Source organism: Trichosurus vulpecula, chromosome 2, assembly GCF_011100635.1.
Source record: "Trichosurus vulpecula isolate mTriVul1 chromosome 2, mTriVul1.pri, whole genome shotgun sequence".
Classification (NCBI taxonomy): domain Eukaryota; kingdom Metazoa; phylum Chordata; class Mammalia; order Diprotodontia; family Phalangeridae; genus Trichosurus; species Trichosurus vulpecula.
In genome coordinates, this window is record NC_050574.1 from 162,207,353 (window position 1) to 162,223,092 (window position 15,740).

At 37.8% G+C, this 15,740-nt stretch overlaps 2 protein-coding genes across 2 annotated transcripts; both read left to right on the forward strand.

The window, feature by feature from the left end:
* Positions 1 to 2,561: 2,561 nt before the first annotated feature.
* LOC118838140 (olfactory receptor 8G1-like) lies at positions 2,562 to 3,503 on the forward strand. The gene has a single exon (XM_036745359.1). The coding sequence runs from the start codon at positions 2,568 to 2,570 to the stop codon at positions 3,501 to 3,503; it is 936 nt and encodes a 311-aa protein (XP_036601254.1). The 5' UTR covers positions 2,562 to 2,567.
* An 11,364-nt stretch (positions 3,504 to 14,867) lies between these two features.
* Positions 14,868 to 15,740, forward strand: LOC118840177 (putative olfactory receptor 8G2). Its single transcript, XM_036747671.1, has one exon. The coding sequence runs from the start codon at positions 14,868 to 14,870 to the stop codon at positions 15,738 to 15,740; it is 873 nt and encodes a 290-aa protein (XP_036603566.1).

Below are 15,740 nucleotides of genomic sequence, written 5' to 3' on the forward strand. Positions count from 1 at the left end.
AGGAAGGAAATACATTTTTTGGATCTTTTTTCTTCTCATCACTTTAAATTTTACAGAAATGTTTCATCTCTAGGAAGGTGTTGCTCATGGACTCATTCTGAAGCTTTGGTGCTATGTGTATGAATCAGTTTTACCACCTCCACTGGCACCAGTCCACGAACTAGGTTACAGTTGGGAATTTTTCCCCCCAGAGGAAGCCTATTAAACAACAGGGAATCCAAGGAGCATGCCAGGTGAAAAGAGAAGAGACAATTGGTCCCATCAACCAATTATTCTGGTAAAACTGAGAAGCTGTTCTTTCTTTCTTGTACTATCAGGGGCTGAACTGAGATGATGATTCTAGAAACTGTCTCTTCAAGATAAAGATTATCAGAACAGATTATGTTCTCACAAAAGAAGCAGAAAGATCAATGCCAATGATTATCACCAATTACACCATTAAATCTGTTTGTTCATTGTTGTTGAAGAGGGTAAAAGGCTCAACATCAGAAGGTGAGTGTCTAACTTAATTCTGTGGCTCATCTATCTGAATCCAAAGCTATGGAAGCTCAACACTCTCTGAAACAGCACTTGCCCAGCCTCCTTAGCCCTTCACTAACCATGACTAGTGAGACAACCAGGTGAATCAAATAATGAACAAGCATTCATTAAGTTTTGGCACCAGATACTGTGCTAACACAGAAACAAAAGTTAAATATTTCCTGCTGTCAAGGAGCTTGAATTCTAGCCAGAGACAACATGTACTTATATCAAATTTACAGAAGATAATTTTGCAGACAAGTCATTAGGGAATGAGGATGGGGATGAGGTGGGAGAGAAAAGCCATGCAGAAATTTAGAGATCCGAAAAGGCAGGTGAAGAGTAGGTATATTTCTGGTATGGGAGACAGCCAGTGCAGAGGAATAGAAAGTGGAGATAAACTGTCATGTATGAGGAACATTAGGAAAGCTAGGATTAGGAAAGCCAGTATTACAAAAAACACGGAGATTAGGAAATCAATGTGTGATGAGGCTGGAAAGGTAGGTTGGTGCTAAGGTATAAAGGGCTTTCAATAATAAATGGAAAATATTTTTAAGTATATATACATATATACTATATATAGTGCATGTATACATACATATATATGTATGTGTGTGTATACTCCATTACCTTTAGGAATATATATCTATGTATACATATATGTATATGTATACATACATATATACATACATGTATATATGCATATGTGGGTATACACACATACATGTATGTGCTTTTCATATATACAATACACATAATACATACATACACACACATATAATCCTGGAGGTAATGGAGTTTATTAAAAAGGAGATTGGCTGATACTGGCTAAGATCACAGCTGAGCTTTAGGAAAATCACTTGGACAGCTGTGGGGTGGCTGGATTGGATTGTGGGGACATAAAGTAGGGGGGCTGTTGCAATAGTTGAGACAGTAGGGTATTTAAGTAGTTTAGACAAAAGGCAATAAAAACCAGAACTAGACTAGTGTGTATGTAGGTGGACAAATGGGAAAGATGTTATATAGGTAAAAATGATCAGATCTGGCAACTATTTTTACATGTGAGGGTGAAGACTTAAGAATGACAATGAGGCTGAAAACCTGGGTAACTGAGAGGATAGTGATACTTTCAGCAAAAACAGGGATGAATTTGGGGGAAAAATAAGAAGTTGTTTTGGACATCTTGAGTTTGAGGTATTTCCTTTACAAAGTCCAGGAGACAATTGCTGATGTGAGATGGCAGGTCAGGATAGAAACTGGGCTGCATATTTGGATCTTGAAGTCATTAACATTAAGATAATGATTAAATGTCTGTAAATTGATGAAGTCAAGCAAGAAGGAAAGTTAGAGGGAGAAGAGAAGAGAACCTGGGATGGAACTAAGGAAAAGCACGGTGGGTATGATGTGGATGATAGTATAGCAAAGAAGACTTGAGAAAGATCAAACAGGGAGAACCAGGAGAGAGCAGTGTCACAAATCCTATTTTTGATTGAATAGAACATGTAGAGTGAGAATGAGGATTATAATGGCTCCTTCAATCCCCCAGGACCTAATCTATTCTGATAGAATCCTTGTCCAACTGATTTAGAGCTGGGGTAGGGGTGGAGAGACTATCAAAGCCATCTAGTCTGATATCTGCATTTTATAGATGAGGAACTAAGATCTGCAGCAGTCAAGTGACTTATCCAGGATAACACAACTAGTAAGTGGCTGAAGTGAGATTTGAACCCAGGTCTTTCTAATTCCAAAACATTCCATCAACTATACAATATTACCTCTCAATGGAGCTGTATTCCATTTCCCAACAGCTATATCTTTGCTATTTTAGCACAAAGTTAGACAGTTTGCATGCCAAATATTAATATGAGGTTAGAAGAATTACTTGGTGTCCATGGCCATGAAAAGTAGATACAAAGGGATTGAGAGAGAACAAGGACATGACTCTACCATTCTGTATGAACTTCTATAGGTAAGGGCAATAATCAGGAGTCTATAATAGTACTTCTTTTCTATCCCTACAGATTCTCCTCTCCCCACTCCCAACAAAGATGGCCATAAGAAATGATTCCCCAGTGACTGAATTTATCCTCGCAGGGCTAACCAACCAACCAGAGCTCCAGCTGCCCTTCTTCTTTCTTTTCCTTGGCATTTATGTAGTTACTGTGGTGTGGAATCTGGGCATGATAATACTGATTGGCCTCAGTTCCAATCTTCACACCCCCATGTACTATTTACTCAGTAGTTTGTCCTTCATTGATCTGTGTCACTCCACCATAATCACACCCAAAATGCTGGTGAAATTTGTGTCAGAGAATAATATCGTCTCCTACTCTGAATGCATAACACAGCTCTACTTCTTTCTTATTTTTGCAATAGCTGAGTGCCACATGTTGGCAGTGATGGCATATGATCGCTATGTTGCCATCTGCAGCCCCTTGCTTTACAGCATCACCATGTCCCATCAGGCCTGCTCATGGCTGGTGGGCGGGGTGTACATGCTGGGCTTAGTTGGTGCCACAGCCCACACCAGCTGCATATTTAGAGTGATCTTCTGCAAGAACAACCTTATCCATCATTATTTCTGTGAGCTCCTTTCCCTCTTGAAACTCTCTTGTTCCAGCACTTATGTCAATGAAGTGGTGATTTTGTGCTTTAGTGCATTTAATATCCTCATCCCCAGCATTACCATTGTCAGCTCCTACATCTGTATCATCACAAGCATCCTCCGCATCCACTCCCCTGAAGGGAGATCCAAGGCTTTCAGCACCTGCAGCTCCCACATGGCAGCAGTTGCCCTCTTCTATGGTTCTGCTGCATTCATATACCTGCAGCCCTCTTCCGGAAACTCCATGGACCAGGACAAAGTGTCTTCTGTTTTTTATACTATTTTTGTGCCCATGCTGAACCCGCTGATCTACAGCCTGAGGAACAAGGATGTGAAAGTTGCCATGAGGAAAATTCTGCAGAGAAGAAAGCCTATCTAATCAATGTCAGTATTAGTTTCATGAGATAACTGTATTTGTTTTCATGTGCTTTTTTTGGCAGGAGTGGGAAGAATCTATCACCTTCCCCTTTTCATTAGTGGGATTCCTCTATGACTTCTATTTCCCCCGCAGCCTCTCTCTAAGCTTGCCTCCCTTCCCATGCATTTTACAGAGAAGTGCTAGTGAAATTTTAAGAATAAAAGTCTGCTAATAGCAATGTTGATGTTGCATCTGAAAAATATTATTGTAGGACTATGACTGAGCTAGTGAAATTTGTTTTTCTTACTGCTTCTTGGTTGTGCTACATTAACGGAATAGACTGAACAAAACAATGATCTCAGGGTAGCAGGTTAAGAGAAATGTAGCTGAATTGAAAACATAGATCTGTTTGGATAAGGGGAAGGGGAGCAGAAAGGAATAAGCATTAATATAGCACCTCCTATATGCCAGGCACTGTGTAAAGTACTTTTAACAAAAATCTCATTTGATCCTCATAACAACTCTGCAAAGTAGCTGTTGCTATTATCCCCATTTTACAGTTGAGGAAACTGAGACAAAAAGAGGTTAAGTGACTTGCCTAGGATAATACAGCCAGTAAATGTCTAAGGTCAGATTCAAACTCAGGTCTTCTTGACTCCAGGTCTCGCACCACTTAGCTATCTCAGTAATAGAAAAGTATCTCTCTGATTCCAGATGGAGAAGACTATCCAATAGCCCCAAAGAAAACATAATGAATGATGATCATGTTTGAAAGTGAAGAAGAGCAGAAATGTGCAAAGGACTTAAATATCCACCAAATCCCAATTTAATCAACCATGAAAGAAGGACAAAAAATTAATTTCATATCTGATTTAAGGAGGAGCTACTTTTTCCAAGCAGGCCATAGAAAAATATTGAACAGAAAATCCAGATTGTGGACACTTTGAGAATACAAATTCTGTGATGAAAGTTAGTAGGGGCAATTCAACTTTTGTTATATACTTGTGCCTGACCTTCCTCAGACTGGAAATATGTAGGAAGAATTTAAAGAAAGTGATAGGAATGTGATTGTGTGTGGTGTGGTGTGTGTGTGTGTGTGTGTGTGTGTGTGTGTGTGTGTGTTTGTATGTGTGAGTGTGTGTGGGTATCACATTTCTATCTTCTTGGTAAGAATAGAATATTTGGATTATATGTTAAAATTTAATTCCCAATTCATGTTACCTCAGTACATCAACATATTTGTTTCTAGCTATAATTTTCCCAAAGTATTCAATGTATATTTTAGTTGTATGTACGTTTAATAAATAAATGTTACTTCCACTTTCCAATGAGATATCTTTGAGTTTGTGATTAATAAGGATATATTTCATGAAACATACAATAACTATCTAGATTTATTAACTCATTTAATTTTCTCATATTTAAAACAATGATCAATATAGTCTTTAAGTAACCAAACAATCCATGAGGAAGTCAAAAAGTTAGAGAAATGATGCCCGTGAGTTCTACATCTGGTCTAATGAACTACTCAGAGCCTGAGCATTCAGATAAGCCATTTCCTTAATTAAAAGAAAATTTCAATAATTCCTAAACAAAAGCAATCTACAGCAAGGTAACACCAGACCAAAGCTGCTGTCAAGGAGATAAAAACATTCATCAAGGAGTATTCTAGAATCTCAGAAGCTCACTATCAAAGTCTTAAACTGGTCTTTATGTACTCATTTCTAAAGATCCCACAGAGCAGTGCAAAAGCAGTCCACTGTAGTTATTATGGAGAAAGAGTGAGAAAGAGAGAGAGAGAGAGGCTCTGAAGGACAAAGCAAGAAAGCAAGTAGAACAAAGATCAAAATGCATCTCACATTTGTCTAGCCAGCACCACAGTTGCTATTTTGCAAAGAATAGAGAGCTTCTAGGACAAGATTAAAATGATTTCCTTTTCACAGTGTCTCTCAATCCCTTTTCCCCACGAAAAAAATAGCTGGGTTTCCAAACATAAGTTAGATGACAATTGAAATGAAAAGCCAAGGAAAGACAGAAGAGAACAAAGCAGTGGAGTTCTGTGAAAAGGGTGCAATACTAGCTGTGTGACCTTGGGCAAGTCACTTAACCCCAATTTCCCTGCCCCCCCCCCAAAAGAAAAGGCTGAAATGAAAGAAATAGTGAATAAATGGGTTCTGAAAGAGGTCACAGGACAGCCTTGATAACAGCCTGGGCTTTTGTACTTTCTGGAGCAGTCTCACTGAGAAGTTCTTAATCATTGGATGAGGAAGATGACTAAGATACCTGTAGAGAGCACCACACTAGTTGGTTTAGAAGTCAAACTGTGAAAAAAAAACAAAGTCAATTTCATTGTTATTGACTAAGAATATTGATTGAAGATATCTGTAGCCTTCTAGAATAAGGGAACAATATAACAAAGAATTTTACTGAAGAGATTCCCTCAGGAAAAAATTTTAAAGATACCCTACTTGTGCACTATCCCAGAAATATGAGGTGATATGGGTTAGTGGAAAGTACTAAGCTCCAGTTCTACTGTTACTTATTACTTGAACAATCTCGTGTAGGTCACTTTTTCTCTCTAGATGTCAGTTTCATTATCTTTCTGGTGGAGAATTTGTACCAGATGGTCTGTAGGGGCTCTCCCAGCTCTAAATACCATGATCCATTGGAAATGTCCTTACCATGAATGAAATGGTGCTGAGGGAGTTGCTTGAACAATAGCTAGCGAGCTAAGCTATTGTGCTATAGTAAAGACTGAGCATTTAGTGTATGTTATAAGTTCAAGGTGATGCCTTGTGATAATTCCTATTCAACTCCTTGTATTAATTTCCTCTCCTAAACGACAAAAGGAAAGTATTAAAATAATTCTTCTTTATGAAAATAGAGCAAAAGCTGAAAAACAAAAACCATGCTAAATTAATGTCATTTCCCTTTTGAACATGATTACTACCCTGTTAGGTCAGGGTAATGCTAGAGATATAGTTTACTTAAATATCAACATAATATTCAGCAATATCTCTCATTCTATCAATGTGGAAAAGACAAATAGACTTCAGAGGAGGGGGAGGAGTATGTTAGGTGGTTTTACTAATGGCTGAATTACCTAAGTCAAATAGTGATTAATTAGTAAAATCTGATTTGAAACAAGATCTTTTGTAAAGCACTCAAGGGATCTGACCTTTGTCCTTTGCTGTTTAATTTTTAATCAATGAATTGTATAAAGGTATAGATGGCATGTTTCCTAAATTTGCTGCAGATGTTACTAGGCAGGAAGTGATAAATAATGTATTGGATGATAAGGGTCAAGATCAAAAAATATCTCAATAGTTTGGAACGTTGGATCAAATATAATGCAATCTAACTGATTAAATATAAATATAAAATTTTGCATTGGACTTCAAAAGTCAAATATTGAGAAAACATGGTCAGATAGCAGTTGATCAGGGAAAATCTGAGAATTTCAGCATATTGAAATCTAAATATAAGTCAACTATGCAATAGGGCAACTTAAAAAAAAAGAGCTAATGCATCATTGGGCTACATTATGATGATATGTTGTCCAGAACACTATGTTCTGGACATCAGAATCTTAACTGCAAATTCTTTCATCTAAGGAAAACTCATTTAAATTGGGGTAAAGAGGTTCAAATGATAAATCGAATGCACTCCAAGGTTAGAACATGCTGCCATCATGGCTGATCCCAGACATTCCACACGATAATCTCCAACCAGGTGAAAGGACTTGGAGAATAGAGAGAAGGTTGCTTCCTTCCCCTAGTGCACCAGTATCCAGAGTCTATGCTTCCCCTTGTGGTGGTCCACCATCTCTTTGTGATCTTATAGTGGCCTACGATATCCCCCTGGTATGACTAAAGGCAAAGGCAGATATCGATGGCTTGTGGTAAAATGTCTCCACTAATATTGGCATCTTAAGTCAAAGTCATACATTCTCTATGTTAGTTATGGTTCTGCTACCATATTTGTAGTATTAGGTTCAATTCGGGGATGGGGTGTGTGTGTGTGACATTTTAGAAAGGGAATTAATAAGCTGGAATAGTCTTGAAAAGAGTGACGAAGATGGTTAAAGTTCTTGTGTCTTTGGCATGTGAAAATCAGCTGAAATAGCTGAAAGTGGAGGTCATGGAGAAGAGAAAACAGTTTCACAATAGGCTATTTTTGAATAGTTATTCATGGAAGATATACATGTATGTACATATATATCGTGTATAGATTCTATATTTGTTTTTGTTGTTATTCAGTCATTTTTAGTCATGTCTGACTCTTTGTGACCCTTTTTAGGGGTTTTCTTGGCAAAGACACTAGTAGAGTGATTTGTCATCTACTTCAGTTCATTTTACAAATGAAGAAACTGAGACAAATAGGGTTGTGTATTATATTAGCATATATTATATACTTATACAGCATATGTTACATATAAATACTAACGTAATATATAGAGTCATACAGCAAGTACGCATCTGAGGACAGATGTGAACTCAGGAAGAAGAGTCTTTATGACATATATGTATGCATTATATTAGTCTATGCATAATTATATACTAGTATATTAGTATCTAATGTTAGTATATTATATGTATAATAAGCCAGTATAATATGCTAATATAAACTAATATATTATACATAATTATATATAATGTATTATATTGTCTATCAGTGTAATATAAAAGCATACTATATGCTAATATATTATTTAGGTATATAATATGCCACATATTTTAGTACATTTTAGTATATATAAGATATATAATATTTTGTAATATAATATAATACACTATATACATATTATATTAGTGTGTTAGATTTTCTATAGAATATACTAATATTAAATGTAACAGTGTATATTATACTATACGATAAATATATTAATATATGTACTAATTTATGAAATATGTGCACATATTATATTAGTGTGTTGTATATACATATATACATATATAAGTATGTGCATATACATATATGTGTATGTGTATATTATATATAAAGTATCTGGGGAAGCTAAGTGGCTCAGTGGATAGAATTCTAGGCCTGGAGTCAAAAAGACCTGAGTTCAAACGTGGTCTTGGTCACTTAACCCTGTTTGCCTCAGTTTCCTCATCTATAAAATGAGCTGGAGAAGGAAATGGAAAACCTCTCCAGTATCTTTGCCAAGAAAACTACCAAAAAGTGTCACAGAGTCAGACACAATTGAAAATGATGGAACAAAAAAAGTATATATATTCTTCTTGTGTCCAGACAGCAGAACTAGGGTCAATGGGTAAAAACTAAAAAAAATTATATGAGTTTTCTTTTGGCTATTACATCATAGTACCAACTCATATAACCTTGCAATCCAGAAAAGATCCTTTTACTTTTTGGCATGAACTGCTTCCTGTCCCCCCATATGTCCTCAATCCTGAACTTGTCTCATTCATTGGCTGAACCAAAAAAATAGGATGACATTCATCAATATTTTTCATTTTCTGTTTGCTTCATTATTCTAGTCAGTTTGGTTTCTTTTGAGATCTCAGTTTTTTTTTACATAACCTATTAGCTTGTCCTCTGTAGCACCAATTCGGCTAGCAGCTGTTGTGGGGTGTAAGACACAACGAGACCAGCAACAAGAGCTGCCAGCACAAGTTCTTTAATCTGCTTTACTGAGGAAAGGGTCTGTGAGGGGTTAACAATCTCAATTTAGTCATATATTCAAATATAACTCACTTAGTTCAGGAGGAAAAGCCATCAACCTGAACTTTGGAGCAAATACAAACAAATTGCAAGCATGCACAATATAAACAGACCAAATCACAATTCATAGTTACCAGGAAAGCATCATCATCTGGGTTTACAAGCCGGAGGGCTCTTAAAACAGCTGCCCAGAGTCCCACATCACTCTTACAGTAAATGAGAGCCCCCAAGGGAAGATGCCAACCTCTTGAGTTTACATATTCTGTTCAGGGTCAAAGGGCATCACATCATGCAACTCACCCACATGTCCTAAAAGCATCACAAACATGCGACTTAAACCCACGTGGCCTAGGCTTTCCTTTGAGGCAAGGAGGTCATCAAAGACTCCTCATTTAATCAAAGAAACAAAAGTCAGACTCTTCAAGGGCACTTGATTAAATAAGTGCTAAAAGAGAAAACAGTAAAAGAAAGTCCTACCTTAATTACCAATACATCCTCCCACGTATATGTTGTACATATATATCTTTGAGATGTATATACATAAACACATACATACACATATAAAATATCTTAATATATTACATAAGTATGTTTCTATATATATACATGTAGATTATATTTCTTAGTGTGACCTCTGTCAGATTACTGAATGCAACTGTGTTATATGAGGCAATGTATTATGTATTTTGTATGTTTTCCATTTAGTGACTGAATAAAATACTAACATGTAGTGCTATGTTTTATGTATTACATGTAACCTATGTAACATGTAGTTGAAGTTATCAACATGTGACACTATGTGTTGTATATTAGCCATAAAGTGTGTAATTTTGTCATATGAGCAAAATATCAATTTAAGTATTTTTGTCATACTTCTGCACATGCTGGACCATAATTTCTTTACTGGAGGGTGAGTATAAGGAATACATTAGGTTGGCTGCTAAAGGGGTAAGAGGACAAAGGTCAATAACCCTTTTTAGTGTCTTCTGCGTAGCTACCATTTTTGCATAGACTACTATATTAGGAAGGCAGAATTTATGATTTCAAAGAGAATCTCATATGTGCCTAAAAGGTCCGGAACTGCAGGATATAAAGAACTCTCTAGGCAGAAGGCAGGAGAACTAAAGCATGTATTTACACTCCACAGTAACAGGCCCACAAACCAGCATCCCTATTTTGATATTTTCATCAAAAGCTTCTAGGCCCAATAAGTCCGCCTCACCAGGGTAACCAGGAGGCCACAGAGAAGTGAGATAGTATAAAGCAAAATCATATACATGCTTCCCCTCTATGGTAAGAAGATTACCCACTGGCCTCCAGTCAGCTCTGCTACCGGCAGCTCAGCTTTTGCTGTAAGCATCTCTGGCTCCAACCGGAAAAGGAAAAGGCGATCTTCAAGCTGTCCTCTCCCCTCTTATAGAGTTTTTGACATCATCAAGTGCCACCTGAATGACCAGGGCCGATTGGTTCTTGACTTGGCCCCTCCCCCCTAGCATAGACCAGGTTAACACACCTCCCCTCAGCCAGCCCCATGACTCATCACACAGGAAGTTCTCTGATTCCTGGCATGGTCGCTGGGCTTCCTGCTCTGGAAGAGCAAGCCCAAGTGTCCAGGGAAGCTCAATGAGGTAAGCTGAGTCATTCAAAGAAAACAAAGTCTGTTCTGGTTACAACTACCTCCTTCTTTGGGAGGAGAAAGGAGTTGAAATTAATTTTCTGAAGTCAAGAGTTTAGACTGAGAAAACTCTGCCTTTACCCCATCCCCACTTTCCCCACCTCCACATACACGCCCTGAAAATCAACCAGAGAAATAAAGTTCCAAAGACAGTAAGGGTTTTCTAGCTAATTAGATGGGTGTGGCTGGTTATAAACTGAATTTTGAAAGCTAAAATTGTTTGAGGTGTAAAGATTTTCCAATCTAAGTCACTAGCAGCTGCAACAAATTGCTCAGCAAAGAAGCTGTATTTCAATTAAAGAACAAAAGATGGCAGCAGGCAGAAGAAGCAGCCAGTAGAGACAAGTAGCTGAGAGCTGTCTTATGACATCACCAGAGAACATGGACAGTCTATGATATCACTTGTGTATGTTCTCTAGGTCACATATAGTCCCTGTATGAGTTCTCTTCTCCATACCTGGTATGGTAACCTGTAGAGTAATGTACTCACGTGTGATTGGGAGGCATCTTTCTAGTCATTTATTTTGCTATACTGTTTGCTATTACTATTAATTACTATCATTTTGCTTTAAACTAATACGTCATTTAGTTGACATAGGAAAAGAAACACATCATTGAGGTTTCTTGAGCTATGGATGCTAAACCACAAAGTATGTGGAATCTGGAATGATTTCTAGGGACCTGTATATTTGTAGGGGAGGGGGAGTTGTGATGTGACACAAAAATGAAAATTTCATGAGTAATCCAGACTTAATATTATATAGTTCATAAGTCTAAACTCAGAAAGCAATTATAGATGCGCAAAAGGCACAAAATTAAATTCACAATGCAGATATTTTCATTTTTTCCAAATGCAGATATTGCAGAACAAATTGCAGAAGAGTTTGCAGATATTTATTTGTTTTTTTTCCAATAGTTTCAAAACTCACAGAAAATATCTATTTCTAAGAAAGAACTTAGCAGGAAATTTCCCTGGAGCTCTACTGCTGTTTCTGGCATCATCCATAAGAATGTAGGCTGTGATGATTTAAGGTATGTGCCAAGAAAAATTAAACAGATAGGAAGTCAGTGGGGATATACATAAGGCTAAGAAGTGGAAAGGAAAATTCCCTTGACTCATTTTCAGAAATGTTAGCTCCCTGATGAGGAGATACCCTGTGGGAACATCTACCTCTGTTTCAAATGAAGTCCCATGACTCTAATACTAGAAGAGAACTTCCACATCATAATGATCAATCCTTCTGAAACTAGGTGGGACTGTTTCCTTCCCTGAAACCAGAAAAGACCCTGACAATGAAGTCACAATTAGAAGCTGTGATCTGTAGCTCAGAGCACCCCGCCATGGTAGGTCAGAGACTGAAGTCCATGCTCCAATTCCTTTAGCATGACAAGTAGGCCAAGTCTGTCCTCAGAATTGTTTAGCATCCAGAATATCAGGACTATTTGCTGAAGAACCTGTAAGACTCAAGCCTAGAGGGTGAGTGACTGCCTTGTATGTCCTGCTTTTTCCTTCCAAACTTATACAAGATTATCCTATGATATTCCTTCTACCTAGTGACCTCTGTCCATCACTGAACTGTCCATTATAGGGATTCTTAAAGACCTAGGTAGTAGGGGATTAAGAATCATATGTAGACATTACCCTTTAAAGTGATTTTGACTCCTCTACTCTCCCCATTAAGGGAATCAAAATTCTGTTGGCTCAGTCAAACTCTAGTTGTGTGACTTTGGAAATCAGGAGGAAGTTTTTTTTTGTCTCTATATTGAGCAGCAATAGCACCCTTCAAGACATGAATAGATCCCATATATTTCACCTCAGGCTTGCATAAATGCTGAGATCTTCAACCCTGATCCATTAATGTTTTGTGCTACCCTGCATGCTTAAACTAAACTGCATGAAACAGGATCCTCATTCAGGTTGGAAGAACAGTACAATTCTGAGATTGTGTAACAGGGCTGTCCAACCTTAGGTTTTTATTGAAACAATAGACAATATATTTTGATTTGACATTTTAGTGAGAGCTCTGCCATAGTTTGGCTTCATTTACTAAAGCATTTATGTAAATTTCTATGCTTGTAGACAGGAAGCATAAATCCCACTGTGGGCCACATGGGTCTGCAGGCCGCATTTTGGACAGCCCTGTTCTTTAGGACTAATTTTAAAAAGTTTTGATTGATATTTTCTGTTTCTTACATCACCATAGTGTCCTATGTATCCAGAGGGCCATACAAAATTAATTTAATTTGGAAAATTTTACAACTGTTTTAAAAATAAATGGCAATCTCATCAGTTAATGTAAAACCAGAGACAGAATCATTGTTACAAACTCTATGCCCAGGATCTTGCTAGCCAGTCTACTAGTCAAGCCAAAAGGAGGATGAACAGGTGCTAAATAGTTCTGTAGTCTGTTACTACAGGGCCACAGGAACATTTCTTTGGAATTTAGGAACTTGGAAATTCTGCCCTATGTCTAGGTAGTAATGGGGAAATGGGTGCTGGCCACATGTGTGGAAGGACAATTATTAATTAGCTAAGGAACTAAGGACTTGCTGAGTAGGAAGGTTCAAGAAATGCCAAGGCACAGTTTGAAGTTTGAATGTCTTCAAATCTCTACTGGATGACCTCTTTGCAAGGTTATTAGAAATTGTATGTGCTGAAACAGACCAATATAAGGCTTTAAAATGTTGACACAGCAAGAGAAACAAAACAATATATTTTATGACCTACATATGTAGAACCCACATGGAGACTTGCCAACTCTGTCCCTAAAGAGGAATTTGAAGAAAATAGCCAGTCACTGAGCCTGTCTTCACAACAAGAGAAAAAGATCCAGTAATATCCCTCTCCAAGGCAGGATAAATATATGTTTTAAGCTTTCTATCAAGAAGATGAAACTCACATACTTGAACCTTGTTGATTTTAGCCTTTGGTAGATTTTTTCAAGTATGCAGTCTGTCTTTAGAATCCATTTTATGAATGGCTGAACTCCCCATAGTTAGTTTCAAGGAACTGGAGGTTACAAAGATGTCAAGATTGAGGAAATATCTGTCCAGGAGAGAGACAACATGGAGCAGCAGAAAAAGTACTGGACTTAAAATTAGAAGGATATGGATTTAAATTCTACCTCTGACAGATTACATATTGGTTCTGTCACCACTGGAATGTCACTCACCTATATCTACCTAATTTTCCAATTGGCAAAACAAAACAATGTAAAATAAATCATAATACTTGAAGCGCCTACCTTAGGTGGTTGTTGTGGGGCTAAAATGAGGCAAAATTTTCTTTTTTAATTTTGTTGTTACCTCACCTGTGAAGTCAACATTGTAAAGAAATCCTGGTGAGGAAACCAGCTCCCTTCGCTAATATAGATATGCAACTGTTTTGCAAGTTACTGCACTAGAGAATTGTCCAGGGTACTGAGTGGTTAGTTCAACTTCCCAAAAACACACAGAAATCCAGTATCCATCAGAGATAATATTTAAAGCCATGTCTTCCACAGTTTACTGCTAGGTATCCATTCACTATGATATTCTGTCTCCCATGGTAATGTATGTAAAGAGATATGTAAATGCCAGTTATTATTATTAAGGCCATTAAATTTTACTGTCACAATATGGATGTGATATTTTTCAGAAGGAACTACCTAAAGAAATACCTAAGGAACTACTTAAAATCAGGTTTAAGTCACTGGGAGCTGGTATACAAAGTTAACATTACAAAAGGTCTAGCCTAGACCATAGGGTCTCTGAGAGACCCAAGATAGCAAGGATTGATATGTTGTGCTGATTGGTTGTCACGGGAGCAAAACTAGGGTTTCACAGTTATATTGTGCTTAGTTTACTGATTGCAGCTAAGGTATAGATGTATGTCATATGTATGCCTGTATTTCAATAAATCCATACTCTGAAGAACCAACTCTCTACCAACTGTAGGAACCAAGTCTGAATATTGTCTCTCTGACATCGGGTATGCTCTTGATACCTTATTTTTATTTACAGAGAGATCTGACTACAAGAAGATAATGGATGCAAATAATCACTCCACAGTGACCCAGTTCTTCCTCAGTGGCCTAACAGATGAACCAAGGTTCCAACTCCCTTTCTTCATTCTCTTCTTGCTCATCTATTCAGCCAGTGTAGTGGGAAACTTGGGCATGATCCTATTAATTGCACTGAATAGTCACCTTCACACCCCCATGTACTACTTCATTAAGAATTTGTCCTTCATTGATCTCTGTCACTCCACTGTCATCACCCCAAAAATGCTGGTGAACTTTGTGTCAGAAGAAAGTGCTATCTCCTACCATGAGTGCATGGCTCAGCTCTATTTCTTCCTCATCTTTGCTATTGCTGAGTGCCACACGTTGGCAGTCATGGCATATGATCGCTATGTTGCCATTTGCAGCCCACTGCTTTATAATGTTCGGATGAACTATCAGGTTTGCTCCTGTCTCATGGCAGGGGTGTACCTTCTGGCAATTGCTGGCTCCACAATTCACGTGGGCTTCATGTGCACAGTGTTGTTTTGCAAAGCCAATGCCATCAACCATTACTTCTGTGATCTCCTTCCCCTCCTGAGCATCTCCTGCTCCAGCACCTATGTGAATGAACTTTCGGTCTTGTACTTAAGTGCATTTAACACCCTCACATCAACTCTAACTATCCTTAGCTCTTACATCCTCATCATCACCAGCATCCTTCACATCAGATCCCCTGAGGGTAGGTTCAAGGCCTTCAACACCTGTACTTCTCATATTGCTGCTGTTACCCTCACTTTTGGTTCTGCCATGGTTGTGTACCTGCAACCATCATCAGTCCACTCCTTAGCTCAGAGTAAAGTATCCTCTATATTTTTATACTACAGTATTGCCTATGCTGAACCCCTTGATCTATAG